Source organism: Adiantum capillus-veneris, chromosome 7 (assembly GCF_014529385.1).
Source record: "Adiantum capillus-veneris isolate H3 chromosome 7, ASM1452938v2, whole genome shotgun sequence".
NCBI lineage: Eukaryota > Viridiplantae > Streptophyta > Polypodiopsida > Polypodiales > Pteridaceae > Adiantum > Adiantum capillus-veneris.
The window spans coordinates 92,795,554-92,816,632 of NC_140937.1; the positions used below are offsets into that span (position 1 = coordinate 92,795,554).

At 46.3% G+C, this 21,079-nt stretch overlaps 1 protein-coding gene across 3 annotated transcripts in view; it reads right to left on the minus strand.

Annotated features, from left to right (window-relative positions):
• LOC147454226 (ribonuclease J-like) overlaps positions 1-18,422 on the minus strand; it is a 93,002-nt gene extending 74,580 nt beyond the window's left edge. For 2 of the 3 annotated variants that reach the window (XM_086516235.1, XM_086516233.1), the window contains exon 1: positions 18,133-18,422. In XM_086516235.1, coding sequence (XP_086372361.1) covers positions 18,133-18,322 — 190 coding nt within the window. In that variant the 5' untranslated portion in view covers positions 18,323-18,422. Of the gene's footprint in view, positions 1-17,796; positions 17,927-18,132 lie in introns of all 3 variants that reach the window. The other variant, XM_086516236.1, reaches the window with a different exon arrangement.
• Positions 18,423-21,079: the final 2,657 nt, after the last annotated feature.

Genomic DNA, 21,079 nt, shown 5'->3' on the forward strand with positions numbered 1-21,079 from the left:
CCAAGTATCAGGCAGTTTCAATCGGAAGGAGACATCATTTATCTTTTCAGAGATCTCGAAAGGTCCGAGTATCGCATACTAAGCTTTGGAAAAAGCCTCTCCTTTCCCTTTTTCTTTCTCAGGCATGTCTTCTCAAAACATAAGAGCACCCAATCATCCTCCTTCAATTTCAAGTCGCGACGATGGCAATCCGCTGACTTTTTCTGTCTTTCTTAATTTCTACAAAGTTTCGCGAATCTTGGCAAAAGCCGTATCTAAGTCTCGCATATATTCATCGCTTCAAAAATCTTATCTTTCGTGCTTAGGAAGGGTGGAACCTCCGCAACACCTTCAACAATCTTAAAATGGCGCCTTCCCGTCGAAGAGTGTATCGTGTTATTGTAGGCAAATTCCACCAAATGTAGGTACTTTCCCCATTGAGTCTTCTCATCCGAGATATAAGAATTCAATAAATCTAAAAACCGCTGGGTTGGCAATCTCAAATTGCCTGTCAGTCTACGGGTGAACGATGACGAGAACTGCAACCACGTGCAAATGTTCTCCCAAATTGCCTTCCAAAACAAACTCGTAAATCCGGGGTCCCTGTCAGAGACAATCGTCTCAAACATGCCGTGTAATCTAAAGATCTGGGCCACAAACAGTCTCGCTAAGTGATCCGGCTTGACTGTTTTCTTCACTAAAATGAAATGAGCCTGTTTGCTCAATAACAGTCCAGATACCATCCTGACCACTCTGTGTTCTCGAGAGATCAAAACTGAAATCCATTGCAACACTTTCCCAGGGGCAGGTGGGTATGGGTAAAGGCTGTAACAATCCCTGTGCTTTATGCCTATCAAACTTGACCTTCTAGCATACTAAGCAATTGTGCACAAACTCTTCCACATCCTTTTTGAGTCTCGGCCAAAAGAAGTATCTCTCTACCCCTTTCATGGTGGTAGCAATGCCGCGGTGACCCGTAAAAGGTGGACATTGGCATTCAATCATAACCTTTTCCCTCAACGGCTATGTAACGCATAACATGGTTTTTCTCATCAAGTAGCCATCTCGAATGGAATATCCCGCTACTGTCTCCCCATCCCGTATCCATGCGAAAACGTCTGCAAAATCTGTATCTGTGGCATACTGGTTGACCATATCCTCGAGCCTCCTGTGATGTATCGCAGAAATAGCCAGAACCAACAGCTTCCGAGACAAAGCATCTGCCACCACATTAATTTGTCCCTGCATATGGACAATCTGGAAGTGAAATTGTGACAAGATGTTCGCCCACCGCATCTGCTTTTCCGAAAGCTGCTTCTGTGACAAGAAGTAGCGCAAACTCTAATGGTCTGTAAAGACAGTAAAATCCGCTCCGAGTAGGTAATGCCGCCACTAAGTAAGAGCATGAATAACCGCCAAAAGCTCTTTCTCATAAATCTGTGTTGTCATTTCCGGTCTTGAGAACAATCGACTCTCGTAAGCAATGACATGGCCTTCTTGCATTAAGACTGCATCCAGACTACAACCACAAGCATCACAATATATTTCAAATGACTTCTGCAAGTCCGGCAAAGTCAAAACTAGTCCCGTAGTCAATTTCTCTTTCAATGTCTGAAAGGCAGTCAGTCACCTTTGTGGGTCCCCACGAGAAAGGGACTGCTCTCTGTGTCAAGATATGCAAAGGGGAAGCAACCTCTACAAACTTTCGAATGAACCGCCTGTAGTACGAACAGTCCCAAGAAGCTTCTAACTTCATAGACATTCCTCAAATCGGGCCAATCACGAATAGTCTCTTATCTTGGCCGGATCCATTTGCACTCCCGCTACCGAGACAATGTGTCCCAAAAAGTGTATCTCTGGTAGGAAAAATTCACTTTTCTTTGCATTAATCACTAACTTGTGATCTCGTAATGCCTGAAAGACCTGAAGCAAATGATCTCTCTGTTCTGCCTCATTCTTTGAGAAAACAATGATATCGTAAAAAAAATTACCAAAAAATAGCCTGCACTCTCGAAAAATCCTGTCCATCATACGGTTAAATGTCGCAGAAGCATTGGTTAAGCCAAAAGGCATCACCAAAAACTCAAAATCAACCACCTCTTCTAATTCCTTCTCTGAATATTGCTTGTGAGTAAAAGGTTTCTTAAGAGCGGGTTTCGGAGGTGGTGGTGTGGTTTTCTGCCATTGCTCGTGCACTTCCTGAAAGAAGTCTCGCTCATATATTTTGTGAATTTTGGGTCCTTCGCAAAACTGAGCATCATCTTTGTTGCATCGCCGATCAATTGACGACGCTTCATCTCTCGTTGCTCCGCCTGAATAGGCCGAGGCGGGACATGCTCTCTGCCGGAATCTTGGTTGTGATCCCTACCCACATCTCCGGATGCAGAGGGAGTCGATTGATCTTGGCGTGAAGCTGTAGGTGCCGCGGAAAAAAAAAATTGGGATCGGATTTCCCGTAGAAGAGAAATCGGCCGTGCTCTGATACCACTGTAACAGACTTGGACACTCCAAGTCAAGAATCAATCGCGACAACACCAAATAACCACTTCAAAACAGTTCACAGTTCACAATAGATTTGCACTTGCCCGACGGAGTTCCGTGCCTAGAGATATTGGCCCCAAAGACTGACGTCCCTTTCAGTATTTCATTTTGTATTAATCAGTTCAAAGTACAAGAGTGGTTGGGTCTCACTCTCAGACTCTACGTCCAGATGCTCTCCAAAGTGGGAGACCAATCCACATATTTATTTTACAAGGGTTCCCAAAAGCAGAGCCCCAAAAGCTTAAAAATAAAGCAGAGGTTCTTTTCTCTCTCACAAGCTCTCTTGAGCTTCAGAAAATAAAGCAAAAAGATTTTCTTCTCTCTCTCTCTTTTCCAATTTGCATAGGAAAAAGCAAATCCGCCGCAACCCGCACTTTGCGCCGCAATTTCCGGAATGAGCCGTACGGTGCCACGTCATCATCACGGGTTCTGCCTTGCTGCCCTTTTAGGGTTAGGGTTAGGGTTAAAATTGCTGTTGTTTTAGGGTTTATGGCAGATTTTAGGGTTTGCGGGTTTTAGGGTTAGGGTTTCCAGATTTAGGGTTTTCAATAGCAGTCAGGGTTAGGTTTTCCTCTCGGACAGCAACGTCATCACTTTGTGACATTGAATCTGGAGCGATGCGGACTGCATGAGAGGGGAGCCACTCTACTCTTTTGTCATAGATTGCCTAGATTGAATAAAGCACTAATTTCTCCGTGAGATTTTAAGATAAAGACAGGCTGACAGTATTTCACGGAATGACTTTATGAACATATGTACATTGAATTGGAAATTTCCTTGATTGAACTAATGGCATGTGCTCTTTCATATGTGTTATTGTTAAGAGACATGTAGAGCAAGATAAAATGTATGTAGCAGTTTATCTGTCAAGTGCAGCGAATGGTTTAAGGATTTAGCTTGGATCTAGTACTCTGCACAAACACAAGGTTGCTTTACATTACTTGAGAGAAATTGAACTGAACACAATGAGAGAGAGAGAAAGAAAGAAAGAAAGAAAGAAAGATTTTTAACGTCTATGTCAGGCCGAAATCGGCCTATGAGACAAATCAAATGTACATGGTGTGTATGTCATCCGTCTATCGGAAAGACAAATGAAACAAAAACTGATACAAAACTGAACTGAGTGTAGGTAGTGGGGTATCTGAGGAGGGATGGAGCTCTATCTCTAGGGGTATATGCATGTCTATATGCTCAAGGTAGTACAATCATGAGAATGCATCAAGCTATCTAGCTCCATCCTGTACTAATGGGGGGATGTAAGATGTGGTACATGGGCGGGTCTGGTGCCAAGGCTGCCCGGATGAAAGCTGTCGGGTCGGCCCTCATCCGGGCCACTCGCTCCTCAGTGGCACGGCGCTCACGGGCTCGGATCTCCTCGATCTGCCGGTGGTGGGAGCTCACGTCCCTGTAGCCTGTGACTCGTGGTCGTCGTTTAGCTCGGCTCACCTCTGCCTGTGGGAGTGTCACTCCCCTCTGAGTGTCTGGTGGGGGAGGGGCGATAATCCTCTGAAAGAAGTCTGTGAGCTGCGACTGTCTCCCCTCTGTCTGTGTAGCTGTGTGTGGCTGTAGTAGTGTGTCCCGATGGCTCTGTATCTCTAGTAAGAACCGTCCGAGCTGTCTCTGATCTCGAGAGTCCATGATCTCTCGGAGAGTGGGCTATCCTCTGAATAGGGCCTCATACCCGCCTCTGATCTCAGTGTATGCTCTGCATCTACATACAAAGTGCTCCTCACTCTCCACCTCCTCTGTGCAGGCTCTGCAGACGTGCTCCTCCCTGGGAACACCAGTATGTCTCCCGATCTCGATCTCTAACCTGTGTGAAGCCACTCTCAGCTCACCAATCGCCACCCGTGAGCTATGTGGCATATATGTGTCCATGTAGCGTGGTCTCTGTATGAACCCCCCGGACAATATGGTGAGAAACTGGTCTCTGTAATCTGACATCCTCGTCCCCAAGCCAGGTGACTCCCAGACTCTCCTAGTGTATAGCTGCCACAGATCCTGTCTCAGTACCAAGTTCCTCTCACTGCGAGAGAGGTGAACATATGGTGAGTGGGGGTTGTACTGGAATGGTGGTAGGCTCTCCATGTCAAGACCGTGTCCCTCAAACCATGCTCTGACCTGTGAGTACCATGCTCTCTCATGCCCACTCTCTGATAGCTGTATAGCTGCCTCAAATGCTCTACGAGTAAGTCTGTCAGGAGGTAGCTCTCTCATCCTCTGGATGAAGCAGACTGTCTGGAATAGTGCCTCTACCACCATGGGTGGTGTGGCGAGCTCGGCTCTAATAATGTCATGTGGCACTGTCTTCTTGCTGCGGAGCAAGCGTGAGATCATACATACCTGTGGCCTCTCAAGCTGTGTCCACTGGTCAGCTGTCAATCCTGGTGCCCATACTGCCGCCGAGTACATCAAGGCCGGGGTGACTAAGGTGTCGAAAAGCCACCCCTTCGTGCGGGGTTCCTCAAAGTGTGCCTGGTGGCATCTCCGCTCTAGCATGGCCAGAGCTGCATATCCTCGGGTGAGCCTGTCAGCAGCAGCCTGCCTCATAGTGAAGGGTCCTGGTAGGCTGGTGAATGTGATGCCAAGGTAGACATAGGAGGTGACTACATCAACCTTTCCTCCTACTGATGTGAAGGTGGCAGCGCTCCTCACTGCACTGGATGTGTGAAAGATCATAACCTTGGTTTTGCCAAGGTTCACAGTCAACCCCCTGTGTGTGCTGAATTCGTCCAAGGCCTCAAGATGGCGTTGCAAGCCCTCGGGTGACTCTGAAATCAACACAATATCATCAGCATATAACATGATGTGGACCGGAGTACCTGCCAAGTCGCTCCCCTCTCCCCCTGCTCGCAGTGTGTAGTCGGAGATCTCGTCGATGTAGAGCCCAAAGAGTGTCGGGGAGAGTGGGCATCCTTGCTTAACACCAATGGTGCTAGCAATGGTCTCTGAAAAACCGCCTGGGCAACGAACTCGACCCGTCACCTTCTCGTAGAGAGCATATATGGCCCAAATCATCTCTGTTGGTACCCCAATGCTGTGAAGGCGCTGGAAGAGTCTCTCGCGTGGGACTGTATCAAAGGCCTTGCGGAAATCCACAAAGCAGCAGTAAAGCCTCTTCTTCCGCGCCTTTGCCCCATCAATGAGGCAGCGCAGAACGAAGATGTGATCAGTGGTGGAGAAAGCTCGTCTGAAACCTGCCTGGCTTGGAGCTCATAAACCCTCGATCTCTGCGTAGCAACTGAGCTGTGCCTCAAGTACTGCTCCATATAGCTTGGCCATCGTGTGGCCAATCATGATAGTCCTGTACTTCCCTGGATCCAGGGTGTCGCCAGATTTGTGGATAGGCACTATGGTGTGTTGTGTCCACTCCTCTGGGAAGCCCTCCCCTATAGCCCGGTTGAAGACATGTGCAATCAACGGGGCTATAGTGGAGGCCGCATAAATGATGTGCTCACTCTGTAATCCAGTATGGTCAGCTGATCGTCTGTGCTGCATGCGGCGTATGGCCCTCTCTACCATCTGTGCTGTAAAGAAGGAGGAGCACGTGGGGCGTGGCTCGTGTGGCTGTGGGATAGGAGGCTGTCCTGGCACCTCGTAAAGTCGCTCTGCATAATCATGCCATATCTGTGGATCCTCAATAGCTGTAGTCGGACGTGGCTCACGCAGGGTGCGCCATGCTGTCGCGCTATCCATGCTCATGAATAGGCGGTATAGCTCAAGCTCCTGTGCCTCTTCGAATGCTCGCCGCTTTTGGCGTGTCAGCGTCTTCATATGCCGTCTGGCCTCTCTCTCTGTGATCTCTCCTAAGGCTCGCTGTGCGCGGAGGCGTCGGTATAGCTCTCTGCACTCATCCTCATACCAGCGGTTCTGAGGCATAGTCCCGGGGGGGGGAGTGCGTCCTGTGTGAGTGGTGTGTGGAAAGGAGCTAATAGCTGAAGTGTGGAGAACAGAAGAGATATGTGATGTGAGAACTGAGAGTGGTGTGGATGGGTGGAGGAGGCATAGGCCATGCTCGACCTCGGCCGAGTAAAGAGAGGCTAGCTCATGTGTGAAATGGATGGTGGTGTGTGGAGTGTGTGCTGTGGAGCTGTGTGGGATGGTATCTCCGCTGATGGAGAAAGAGAGGTATGTGTGGTTGGCTCCGATGGGTATGGGTGGAATGGTGAAGGATGTGATAAGGTGTGTAGCCTCCCTGGGTCCCAGAATATAGTCGACTGTACTCCCCCCTCCCTCTGCAACTCCATGTGGCATACAAGTCAGGCCCCCTGAGGTGGGCCACTGGACCATCCTGTTATAAATAACGAGACGGTGCTGGGAGCCAAGTCGAAGTAGATGTCGTCCGTAGGCTGTGACTGGAGCTCTGTCTGCTGTATCTCTCATAGTAGCCTCCTCATCTAGAGTGTGTAGTGCCTCTGGGTCCTCGTGGTCATATGCCTCACACTGCTCACTGCGCGTACGAGCATTGAAGTCTCCCATAAGGAAGACTTCACCCAATGTGGAGTACTCCATAATCTCCTCCGTGAGGCATGCGTACGGTGACTCCTGCTCAATAGGGGCGAATCTGGAGCCTGTGGGAGCAAAGTAGCAAAGGGCAATGTAGACGATCCTGTCTCGTGAGAGCTCGAGGCGAATCCACATGTAGCGGGCCTGTGGGTCCCGGGCAACAATCTGTAGTCTACTGTGAAGCCCCTGTCTAAAGAGTATGGCCACTCCTCCTGAGCCACGAGTGGTGTGCTGGCGCATACACCCCCGATGTAGAGACTCCCACTGGAATCCATGTATCCGTGGTAGCCCTCTCTCTGGGCTCTCGTGTGTCTCTGTAGGTAGAATGATGTCTCGACCTCTCATCACCTCCTCAAGTCTCTCTGGGTGTGTCCATAGGTCTCCATTGCAATTCCAAACCGTGACATGAATCTCCTCGTGTGTCCCACAGGCCGCGAGTCCCTATGCGATGGTCTTGCCATCAATGATAACCCTACCATCTCGATATACTGCCTTCTTCCCTTCTTTGCGGGCTTGGTGGACTCTAGGCATGCACGCGCATCTTTGTGAGGTCATCATCAAGATAAATCGGGGGGCCTTCTAGCCCTCTCAAGATGACCCTCTTTCGGAGGAAAGAAGTTCGAGACTCCTCGGAGGCGAATTGGAGGATGAGAGCTCTCTTCTTTGGATCTTTGCCGGCTCTCCAAACTTTGGAGAAAGGGATCTCTTCTTCCTTGTATCCCACTTTCTTGCATAAAGCTTTCCCATCGCTCTCGGGTGTAGACCCTTCTTCTTCTTTGATGCCGGTCACTCGCACATTGAGACGGCGAGCTTGTCGCATCTTCTCCTCCTCGATGGTTGTGTGTACGATGAGTACCTCATCTTTTTGGGCTTCCTCTCTTGCAACCTTCTTGATGTTCTTTTTGACCACTTCGACCCATCCTTCTTTGGTGGCCTCTAATTTGTCCTCAATGATTGCGGTGAGGGCTTTGGTGATCTCCTCCTTAAGGGCTTCCTTAGCCTCCTCTTTAATCTCTCCTTCTTCGGGGGTGAGGGATGCGATGGAAGCATGAAGGAGATCGATTTGTGCCTTCATCTCTTCTTGCTCTTTCCTCCATCTCTCCCTCTCCTTCCCGTTCTCCCGTTCCCTTCTCTCCTTCTCCTCTTTGAGATTTTGGATTTCCGCTCTCATGTCCTCCTTCTCTTCGTTCCATAGCTTGATGAGGGTGGCTTTCTCCTCCTCCCATATCTCTCTCTCCATCCGCCATTCTTTCATGTCCTCCAATTGTGCAAGCCTCTTGTTCGTGAGCATGAACGTTGTCTTCATTGTCGATGCCGGCGTCTTGATGATGGGGGAAGACATGGCTGTCTTCGTAACTACCCTCTCTTCATATTGTGAAGAAGAGGGGAGAAGGGGAAGAGAGGGAGTACTTGTGTGTATGCGTGTATGTGTGTAGTGTGTGTGTGGGTATGTATCCGTGTGTGAGATTGGGGGCAGCGGGCCTGGTGCACTTGGTAATGCTGCCACAGTGAGGCAGCGGCAAGTGCTACAGCCTTGGCAGCGTGCAGTCGCAACAGGTCAGCTACAACGGGTTCAGCAGCAGCAGCAGTGGCGCGCACAGGGGGCAACAGCAGTGGCGCGCGCAGGAGCAGCAGCAGTGGCGCGCAGAGAGAGAGAGAGAGAGAGAGACGACACATGTCGGGCCCCAACCACCCTCAAGGGCCCACTTGCTTGCCATAGCAAGTACTTGCTTTATTACTTGCACAAATGTTGATACAATGGTCCTGAATGTTGAGATGCTGATGACTGCTTGCTAGAGATGATTGGTATGCGAAGATGTTGAGGGGTACTTGTTGTGGATACTTGATATTGCGAGGCTACGGGCTGACTGCTGAAAGCGCTAATTGTTAAAAGCTCAAATCTGCTACTTGCTGAAAAACGCTGATCTGCTGGAATCTACTTACGCTAGGCACTGGAGTGCTAGAAAAGCTGGCGATGATGGCCTCCTGAAAACGCTGACACTGATGCTTGAAAACGCTGACACTGATGCTTGAAAACGCTGGCTGAATCGTTGAGGCTTGAAAACGCTGATGGCTGATGGGGTGCTGTTGAGATGTTGTAGATGACTGCTTGCAATCTACTTAAAGTGCTCGCTAAAACCAGCCCGTAGGGCGGTAGACTTTAGCTTTCACCCAACCTTTACACTTTTTACGACACAGAGGAACTTCACAAATAAACCTATGACTAGAATTAACACTTCAAACGAACCACGGCCTGGCAGCTAGAGCGCTACCAAGCAGACAGCGACACCCTGTAGGCCCCAAAGACTGGCGCCCCTCTCAATATTTCTTTATTCTTATCACACTTGGGAAAAACCTGTGAACTTCTACAAGCTATCCCACTTTTATCGGGCTGAAATTCCCCTCCTCTCGATTTCGGTAACATAACCACAGTAGAAGACTCCATGGACAAAATCCCAAGTAAACACTGACTTTCCTCGCACTATGGAGCACTTGCAAAACCTGGCGAGAAATTACAGCACGCTGAATTCTCTATTTTGCGCTCCGATTCGCGTGCCGATCACTTCTGTGGATAGCCCTCGAGCTCTCGCAATTGTAGGGTCACTTGCCCTTTGAATTAAACGAGATTCTCGCGAGAAATCTTTCTAAATTGTCTTGTACAAGCACCCAATGCTTTCTCGAGGCTCCCCTGGTACTAAAAAAAAACGATCCGAACGCTTTCACCTAACCCTCACCAAGCTGTCCAAACCTGTCCATGGCTGTAATTGCAGAGTTTTGACCCAATTTCGGCAACATAACGGTGCAAAAATCCATGTAGGTCAAAAGTACACGTCAAGGACACTTTCCCTTGCGGTTTGGGAGCTTTCCAGTGAGCTGCAGGTCAATTTCAGCATGCTGTAATTCCCTGTTTTGTCACACTCAGGTGCCCAAAGCCCTGTTTAAGCATCCCACAGCTTTCCCGAGGCTCCCCTGACGATGTCTTGCACTTTAGGTGCAAAACCCTAAACCTGCAGAAAAACACAGCAGGCTGTAATTTTCTGTTTAGAACCCTTTTGGGCGGAGCGAACACGTCTACGCATGTGTCAAACGCTCCCGCATGCAATGAGACAGTTCCTTCTAAATCGGACGAGTTTTCACGCGAGAAAACTCTCTATTTTCGCATTCCATCGCGAATGGAACTGTGTGTACTTGAAGGGAATTAGCAATTAGCTAATCCGGTTCCTGTACAGAAGGCTCTTGCCTTGGAAAACGTGCATAAAAGGCCAGAACTATACAGTCATCTGAGAAACCCAACTAGTTGGGCATTACCATATCTGCAAAAGGAGAGAGAGAGATGCGCGAGATAGAGCAAGGGAGAAGGCAAGCTTTCCATTAAAGTTGTGATCACTTGCACCCACTACTCACAAACACACTGTAGAGCGAAAATCAGCCCCATGGGCAGCCCCAGCTGTGGGATGAGCTTGGCAAGTGCACTTGGAGCTGCCAAGTGTCCAGTTTGCCTCTTTTGAGTTAATTTCCTAGTACTCACAAACTTATAAGTGTAGCGAGGGGCCTAAATGACTTTGAACTGAGCCTAGACACCCTTTTATTGCTTGGATTCTAGTGCCGACTGGCCGAACCATCTCGTGACGACTTGTCCTTCCCGACTGCAGCTGCCATCGGCCGTTTCACACTGGCCACACAATGTCCGACCATTTGTAACTTCAAAAAGAGAGTCCAAAAATTAAATAAAAAATCATCGGAAAGAAACCAACAACTAAGGTTAATAGTTGCCATGTCCTCATGACATACCCTCCTCTTGAAATTGCAAACGTCCTTGATTGCATGCCATATATACATGCCATTGATGATCTTGTGTTGTTAGCTCCCTTTTATCATCATGTATCCGCAGGAAAGATCATGAAACATAGATACAAATGACTTAATGAGACCTTCATACTTTTGTCATTTCATCTACAATAGAAGTGAGCATAATACCTTTAGCATTTGTAGAACAGTGTCCACTTCTATTGCACTAAATCCGTATGTACATTTGATATGCTAGCTCTATCATTACCCCTCCTATGAGCACGTTGAGTTGGGGCATACGTAGACTGTAACCCAAAGGCCTCATGGTAAAGCTGCAATACATTCGGTGACTCTAGAAGTTCACACTCTTCCATCCACTTTGCATCCATAGGTGATAGACCTTGAACTTCACCAAATACCGTCTTGCAACTTTTCCTTTAACTTTTCTTTCTTTTGGCCTGTGCTCCAGAAGACTCGTTGAATCTTCAGCTTTCTCTTCTTTTTCACACTCATGTGAAGCTTCAAGAGTCCCTTTTGCAAAGGACCTCTTTGCAGGTCTTTTCTTTGACGTACCCCCCTTTCACGTTGCCCTGAAAGCCATTGTCCTCTCCCTTCAACAAGGCAAGACGAGTGTTGGCAACTTCCATAAGCTAAGTGAGGGTAGCCACTTTGTTTTGCGGAGATGTTGAGGGGTACTTTCTCGGATAGTTGATACTACAAGGCTACGGGCTGAATGCTAAAAACGCTCATGCTTGAAGGCTAAAATTGTGAGTGGGTGTGTGGAAGCGTGAGAGAGAGAGAGAGGACCACAAACGCTGGCGTAGGGAAGAGGGGGCGATCAGCCCCCCAAGACTACCAGAGCAGAAGACCCTATACAACTGAGATATCAGACGATGTCTGTGGGTACCACCTTGGCCCCATATATAGGTGCCCAAGGGGAGGTAGGACAATGCAAGGAAAAAAAAAAACCCCAGGACCCAACAAGAAAAAATAGGAATATAGAGGGCGCCTGGACAAGGTGGACGGCCGGCCAAGCAGTGGACGGCCGGACAATGTAGTCTAAATGCATATGCAAAGGGTGGCCAACCCGGAGGCACACTAATTGTACATGTATGCCCTAGACCTGTGAAGTAGCAGAGTGGTGTAAGTCTAACACCCCCTCTCAGCACCTGATGCTAAACAAACCGCATGAAGCCGAAGATGTGAGGCAAATGATGAAGATGTCTGCTGCAATGTCCAATGAAGGACAATACTCCATGAGTGTAGCAGTAGTCTGAGGTGTCACAACCTCTAAGAGATGTCTATGGTAAAGTGTCGTCACGAGCACTGTAGCAAACTGCTGTACTCCGCCGATACAGGGTGAAGATACTGCGTGAAGGTCCCGAACTGAGTGTGAAAACAACTTCTTGTCGTGAAAGAAGTGCCAATAGACCTGCAAGGGTCCTGCCAAATAGGATTTGTGATGTCTATAGTCAAACCGTCTTGAGAAAATGGGGAAGCCCAAGAACCGTCATGAGAGTGATCGGAAGCCTGTCAATGCATGAACCTGCAACTCACTGTAGCCAGGTGGCTAAGCTGTGAAAAACTCCAGGAAGGCCAGTTGTAGCAATCTACGTCGTAAACGTCCTCCAAAACAAGGAAAGCCAGACTAAGCAGTCTACACTGTAGAAGTTGCCGTAAGCTGCAATCACCGAAAGACCGCACAGACCACCACCGGATGGTGTCCACAGGTAGGGTAATCCAAGATGAGGGAAAAGCCAGACTCAACAGGCTGGACTGTGAAGGGCCTCTGAGAAGGTTGGTCAAACCAAGCTATCTGCATCGTAATCATCCTGTAGCAGAAGGTAAGCCAGACTGAGCAGTCTGCGCTATGAATAACCTCTGAGAAGAGGAAAGGCCATACCAATCTGTCTGCGCCGTCTTGCCTGTATCTCCTGCCTCCAATCCTCTAGTGTCAACCAAAACAGAATCCGCGCCAACAACGCCACCGAACCGCAACTCGGTGTGGCTCTCAAGGTAAATGAGCTGGGAGTGGCCTACTGCCGAGGTCGGGGGATAAGTCTATTCTAACGTTACCGAGGGTAAGTGTAAGCAGCTCTGAAGGTAGCAATCCAAATGATCGGGAGAGTAGAAGAGCAACTACACTACCATCCAAGCCAAGCTCCAAGTGACTAGGGAGGTAGTCACGGGATGATGCCTGATCTCCCGCATCTCGCAGGTAAACTCTCCAAGAGAGTTCAAAGTACTAAAGTCCAACTCCAGTCTATAGATCCAAGCAATGAATCTGTCCAAGAAGAGATCCAAGATCATTTCCCTAAGTCCATGTAGATGCTCCTGTGTAAGCAAGTAATATGACATATCGAGGTCAAGTGGTAAGTGTCTGTCCACCAAAGATGGTGGTGTCTTCTCTGGGAATGTCGTGATCCCATATGCCATGAGCATGGCCATATCTCGTGTGAACTCTTTTGATGAGTGCATAGGTGTGTCCATAGCAAACCACAAGTCACCACGCCCTCTGGAGTGCGCAACCGCCAAACGATGGCTGGAATGAATGGATCTCCCAAGGATCGTACGCTCGTAGACGATCAAGCTGATGTCGAAGATACCGTGTACTGTAGCAGTCACTGAGAGACCGCACGGACCACCACCAGATGGTGTCCTAGCAAGAGGTAACTTCATCCTCTGTGGAAAACACAAGCCATGTGCACCCAAAAACGCAACTGTGAGGTGATGAAAACCCTGCTGTCCAGCGATTTTCAGAGTGCTCGTACGCTCCCGGCAGGGTTCGAAGCGGTGCAATGGGTGTAGGGAGAGTTTATCTTTGTGTGCACAACCGTCGGAGGGTTGAAAACAGAGAAAACACAGCAGGTGTTTATGGCTGAAAACTGTAATACAATCAAAGGAATCTTGCCGGCAAGGCACCGGATGCCAAGCCGGGTAGGAAGGCAAGATTTGTAGAGGGCCAAGGCTGACGCTGCCCCCCTCTGCTGTCCAAAAACGCAAATCTACCAAAGCAGAAGACCCTATACAACTGAGATATCAGATGATGTTTTGTGGGTACCCCCCTCGCCCCATATGTAGGTGCCCAAGGGGAGGTAGGGCAATGCAAGGAAAAAAAAAAACCCCACGACCCAACAAGAAAAAATAGGAATATAGAGGGCGCCCGGACAAGGTGGGTAGCCGGCCCAAAAGTAGGTGGCCAAACGATGTAGTCTAAATGCATATGCAAAGGGTGGCTAGCCCGGAGGCACACTAGCCGTACATGTATGCCCTAGACTTGTGAAGCAGCAAAGTGGTGTAAGTCTAAGAGAAATCTGCTACTCGCTGGGATACATTGATGTGCTGAAAAGCTGGCGATGGTGGCCTGCTGAAAACGTTGATATTGATGCTTGAAAACACTGATGCTTAGAAACGTTGGCTGAATCGTTGAGGCTTGAAAACGCTGATGGCTGCTAGGGTACTGTTGAGATGCTGTAGATGACTGCTTGCGGTCTGCTTTAAGTGTTGGCGCTATTACTTCTTATACATGCTGGGAAAACTGGGTCGAGCAGTAAAATTCTCAAGCCTCCACGATCTTGCAAAAATGGTGTTGAAAAGTCACTTATTGATACATGACTTATGGGACTGTTCCTATGCCTATATGCCGAACTGACTGTATTGTGCAAGAGAGGGTATGCAACTATGACCTGCCTGGACATGCACGTCCTGCTATAGGCTCACAAAGTGCCACGCTAGGTCCTATGCTAAACTAGGACTAACACAGAACTGTAGCAAACGCTCGTCCACGTGGCTCAATTGTAGTGCACACATGACATTATCTAATGAATGATCTGAGCTTAGTGCATCGAGACATTTGTTAGAGATCAGTGAGATCTGGATGTGATGGCTAAGAAAATGTGAACTGAATGTGATTCAAGTGCATTAAGATTTCTATATGGATGAGATGATTGGGTATTGTTGTGAGTGCATCATTCCAAAGGAATTGAGATGGCTACACAGGGATCTAGGTGCATCAAGAGTTTTGGACGAGATGAGATGGCTAAATTGAATGATTGAAACACAGTGTTCAGTGTGAACTGCATGCTTTGTGAATGTACTATCTTGTGGAGATGGTCATGAGCATGGTTTGCCTGAAATGTGAAAAGGACTAAGAACAAGTGAACCCACTCTAGCAGCAACTACTATAGCTCAAACTAAAGAATAAAAGAAAGTTGAAAAAGAAAAGCAAGGCAAAGTTACAGAAGTTACCACTACTCAAGAAATAATGATAGAACCTATGCAGGTGAATGTGCCTACAGATACTAGACAAAGGGTCCTCTACAGACAAAGCCAAAGAAAGAAAAAAGGGAAAGAAAGAAAGACAAAGCCAAACGCATTGCAAAGACTTGAGTTGCATGCCTCCTTTGGAAATGCAAAACACTGACGCTTTTGATTCAAGATAGGTGGGCACTTAGATGAAGTAGCTAATAAATAAAAGAAAGAATAATATGAGAGACCATTGACATCTGTTGTTGTAGTCATGCCAAAACTTGACTTATCAATGGTCACACCTAAGATGTAGGCCCGCATTGACAAGAGTGGTGACAAGCAACATTGCCTATGAATAGTTGGTGAGCAATTTGGCTCCGATCCCATATCTAAAGCCAAGGAATTAGAGCCAGATTATTACATGCCCACACTACCCTATCCTCTTCTAAAGAATGAAAAGAAAGGGAAGGAGGAATGTAGACGATGGGAACAAGCCTTAGTTAGGGGCTAGTGCATAGTCACGTCACTTAGTCGGATCTCACAATTACCGGATGTAATTACCACCGTATTCGTACAGTAGACAATTAGTTTAAGCCCAATTCGGGAACCTATACATAGGACCCACTATTTCGTTTTGCAGGCTGTCATTCAATAGTCTAGAGCAAACCCTTGTAATCACAGAGCAGTTGCTCTTGACAATCATTGCGCTCTCTTGTAGCTTCGTCTGATGCCAATTGTACGATTTTCAGCATATGAATATACAAGTTCCTATCTCATGTTCAATCGTTGTCTTTGCATTTCCATCTTAGTTTCTATCTGATTCCAGTGCTATTTGACATCTGAACTTGGTTCTATGTCAGCAAGAGGACATGGATAGAGCCATCACGGGAGTTGGGTACGAAGAGGGTTTTCTATAGAGAGCATCTTCTCCAACTCACGACACACGGATTTGTCACACAGCCCAGCTACATGGACACACATCTATCTCATGGGTTACGATGTGCCATAGGCCAGATTCACACATCTTCGCACCAGCTTGGGATTGAGACAGGTAGATTCAGAGGCATACCAGCAGGCAGTAGGATATGTCAGTTATGCCATGCAGAGCTAGAGACAAAGTTTCACTCCATATGTCACTACACAGTGTACTATGAGATACGGGGACGCTTTCATTGTTTATTCAGAGATGGTTTTGACTCGTTAGATAGAGTCATGAGATATCAGGATCAAAGATGTCTCGGATTATTCCTACTTGAGATACAGAGACATAGAGACGCTCTATTGAGAGGGCAAAGACAGAGACAATCCCAGTGACGCATCTCAGATTTCTTCAGTCTGAGTACCACAGAGGCAGAGGGGACACCACCATCACAGAGCTTGGTTCCCACCCATACACACACCAGCGGTACTCTCATTGATCGAGCTATAGAGTTGGGGAGATCGAGACGACCGCGATTGAGGAGGGGAGCCACGCAGCACCGGCGGAGATTGCGACAGAGGATCCACAGGATCTAGCACGATACCCAGAGTGTCGATCAGGATAGGTTTCGTGCTACTGCTATATTATATCATGGTGACACTTATCCCCACTTTGTACCTTTGTGGCATGATACCATTGCTCAGCCTACCAGCCACCCATAGGAGTCGGTAGCACTCCTATCTCAGTTCTTTGTTTGTACCCAGACTTGGTAGTAGACTCATCGTTGTAATCAGTTGGTCTCATAGGTCATTTTAGCCTTTTGTAGACGTTAATATATCATTTCATTTCATCTCATCCTCTCTCTCTCTCTCTCTCTCTCTCTCTCTCTCTCTCTCTCTCTCTCTCTCTCTCTCTCTCTCTCTCTCTCTCTCTCTCTCTCTCTTTGATTGTCATGTGTCCTCTTCTGCATATGTATGCTCACAACCTGAAGTTCAAAATATGAGAAATGCATGTGATAGATTCTCCATGCATCTATGAAGTTCATGAGGACCAATGCAAGGATGCTGCATGAAAGATGGCCTACGATTTTCACTTTCCTAACAAGCCAAAGAGTTTGTACAAAGTTCCTACCTAACATCTCCAATAAGTATTTGTGCTTTGCTCCGTTGAAAGTGATTCGATGCTCTACAATTGAGACAAGCTTCCGTCGCCCTTCTATCTCATTTGAAAGCGAACTTACATCATTACAAAGCCGTATATCCTAATCATCTTTACTCCTAATGGCTCTACAAAAAATGAAGTGACTAAAATGATTATGCAGAGGAAACCACCAAGGACATGCCAAAGACTAAATGAATGCAAGAGAAAAGTGAGTACACACGATTTTTCTTATATAGGTGGGAAGAAGACTTTTGACTTTCTATAGTCTCAACCTTTCATTTCCAATACCATTCGAGATCTCTCTAAGGTTAAACTAGTCAATTCTTCAATGCTTTAGCTAATTCATGTATCCTTTATCTTCAAATATCCCACTAATGCGCGCATTTTGTATTTTCCCCAAATTGTGGGGACCTAATTTCTGGACATGTTCATAAGTGCATTTGCCCCTACATGTCACACATTGTATCATTGAGCTCCGCCAAATAATCATGTGGAGTCGACCCACCATGAATCACAAGTTTTCTAAAGCTACTCTCCTACTGAGAATTGTCAAAATGCCATGCACGAGCAATCACATGTTGGAAATTCTCAGCCTCCTTGAAACTCTCTGCACTACTTTTCCGAAGTGATAGGAAAGAACAGAAAGAGCTTACCACTTTGTGCTGCTTCTGGAGAAACGGGCTCTCTCTCTTGCTTCAAATATCCCACTAATGCGCGCATTTTGTATTTTCCCCCAATTGTGGGGACCTAATTTCTCTGACATGTTCATAAGTGCATTTGCCCCTACATGTCACACATTGTATCATTGAGCTCCGCCAAATAATCACGTGAAGTTGACCCACCATGAATCACAAGTTTTCTAAAGCTATTTAGCTCTCCTATTGAGAATTGTCAAAATGCCATGCACGAGAAATCACACGTTGGAAATTCTCAGCCTCCTTGAAACTACTACTTTTCCGAAGTGATAGGACAGAACAGAAAGAGCTTACCACTTTGTGCTGCTACTGGAGAAACGGGCTCTCTCTCTTGCTGCAGACGAGGCAAAGCCCGATTTAAGCGTAGAAGTTTAGCCTTTCGCTTCCGCCTCTGCAACGAGTCTTTGCCAAACAGGAATAGCCTTGAACGATACTCGTCACTGATAGCACATTCTGCAAGAGCATGAGAAGCACTTAAAATCATGGCCTCGGTATATAGCGCACACAGCGAGTTTCTCAAATGGCGACTCTGCTCGCTCGCTCTCTCTATCTATCTATCTATCTATCTTTTTGCTTTCCCTGCCACAATTTTAAAACCTCTTCCGCTAATTATTTGAGACAAAGAAGAACTCTATAAAACTTTTCTTTTTTTTGAGAAAGTAAGAACTTGAAATTACAACTCACACACCCGACTTCGCGAGGTGAAGCATCCGAGCCGATTAAGGGTGGCCAACCCATCATATGGACCATAAGAACAGCCCTTAAGGGCTTCATGTCACACGAGTTGTCAAGGAGGTTTGAACCCAAGACCTTAGATACAAGAGGCTCTTGCTCTATCAACTGAGCCAGCACTCGTAGACCACACACAAAACTACAAAACTATTCTTGCTTAGTCATAGTGAAGAGTAGTGATAGTAATTAATTTGTACACAGGATACTATGCTTTGTAAGTTTTTTTCTAAACAAGAAGAGAAAATTGAAATAAACATAGAAGATTTATGAAATACATTGGAAAAATCAAAACCTCATGTTTTGTAAAGCCTTTGCCTATAATCTATCAAAACTAACCTTATGAGTAATGTCTTCGCTCGAACAAGTTTGTATATCAAAATTCTTGCCTTTGGCAGCTGCGAACGTAAAAGCAAAACACCAGGTTAAACTTTTTGTACTTGGAAATTTTCAAAAAGGTATCAAAAAAGTATATAGTGCACGGTCTAGCCATATAGAAGTATGGTGGAGAGTCGACATAGTGTCTCTCCAAAATATCAAAAATAGAAGCCGCGCCATGTCCCGTAGTCCATTTCCTACTATGCGGTCATTGTTATTCAAGAGCAAGATAACAAACTTGAATTTCTCTCTGATGATTTGATATTCAAGTTGCTTAGCTTTCCACCCCTCAAGTGAACTCATTATCTTTAGTGGTCACCAAGTAGAGCCATTTTCATCCTCCTTTGTGATGATAATCTGAGAAAGCCCTTGGTGACTCATTGAAGGTTGATTCATACTGGAGGGATTAGATTCCTCATCCAAAGAGGTACTTTTCATCGGTATCTTGCCCTATCTTTCGGTCCACATTCCTCATAAAAAGGCTAATTTTATTCTCAGTCATGATAATAACCCAATACCTCTTTATCTTTTTTCACAAAATCTTTTGCAATCATACACGTGGTAATTTGTGACACATGTAGAATCTCTTCCTTTCAATCATGAAAGCCCGCAATCCACACAAAGCAGTCATGATCCATGAGACGTAAAACCCATAATGCCGAAAAAGGCATTAGGCTTACCAAGTAAACATTGACCAGAACTTGGCTCGAATAAGTGTGGTTGATGACCTTTCAAAGAGCTATCATCTTGATCCCTCCTGTCCTAACCTCTACGTTCATCATCATCATCACTGTGACCATATCCATTGTATCTATCCTTGCGATAATCATGCTTTGTGTGAGTCTTTGGTCAACATCCTTGTGGCTACAATCCCATCTATATTCATCCTCCATGTCATGGTCTCTTCGTCTTTCATACCTTTTCTCATGTCAATCGTGTCTATTGTGATCTCTATTATTATGTCGATCATGTCTACTGCAATCTCCATCATCATCTCTTCTAGAACTTCTTCCACCGTGTCGACTGTCCCATCACTTGTGCAATCATGTCTAACATCAGCACTGCTTGTGTAGTTCCTCTTCTTTCAACTTAGCCTTATTCTCAAGCTCCTTTTGTAGACCTTTGATTCTCCATCCATCATCAAGGACAAAAAGCCCGAGGAAGGTTGAATCTACTTTTGTGTTTCACCTTGTCTATAGTCTTACTTTCAGGGGGAAGAACAATATGAATGTTGGTGACAAAGTAGTAAGCTCGTCATTATTCCCTTCATCATGAGGGATAGAAAGCCAAGGGATCTAAATATTTTCTTTTGTGTTTCACCTTGTCTGTAGTCTTACTTTTAAGGGGAAGAACATAAGCAATGCTTGTGAGTACACTTTTGATGAAGTAGTAAGGATGCTCAACCCCATTCTTTTTATCATTTCTAGTAACTCTTTGTCAAAACAACCAATATTGTTTCCATGTCCATCCCTAGCTATGGCGGCAGACACCACGATGGCATCTCTTGGTGTATTATGATTTTCACATGGTGCACCAATGGTGACACACGTATCAAAAATCTAACACACGGCTCATACAATTGCATTCATCCTATGAGGGTGCAAGGGCTCGGTAGGATCACTTAGAATTAGGCATGAAGAGATGATGCATGCTTGAAAGGCTAGATCACCCAATAATTTGTGTACAAAGCTGCAAGATTGTGGACAAAAAGCACGTGCATGTGTAGGACCGTGTTTTACATGTTTGCTTTGCACAAGCTGTCGTCCACTTTGTTGCATACTTTTCACTTGTTACTCCAAGAGTAATCCCTCCACCCACATCGCTTATTGAGATGCATCACTCTTGCTCGTCGCAAAAGCAAGCCATGCTCGTTATCAACTTATCATCACACTCAACAACATAGTCAGTGCCATCTCCAAGATATAATTTTTGGTGTAGTACTTTTGTAGCACTTATACTTTAGTATAGTACCAATAGATGACTCTCAGTCGCTTAATCAACTTCTAGAGTAGAGTAGCACCCCTCGCAAGAACATCATAAATTGCAACATCTTCTATTGTGCAATGGCATAGATATCAACTCCAACAACCCTCTAAAGCTTTCAACCCGTTGTCACTCTTCTACATGTTGCTTT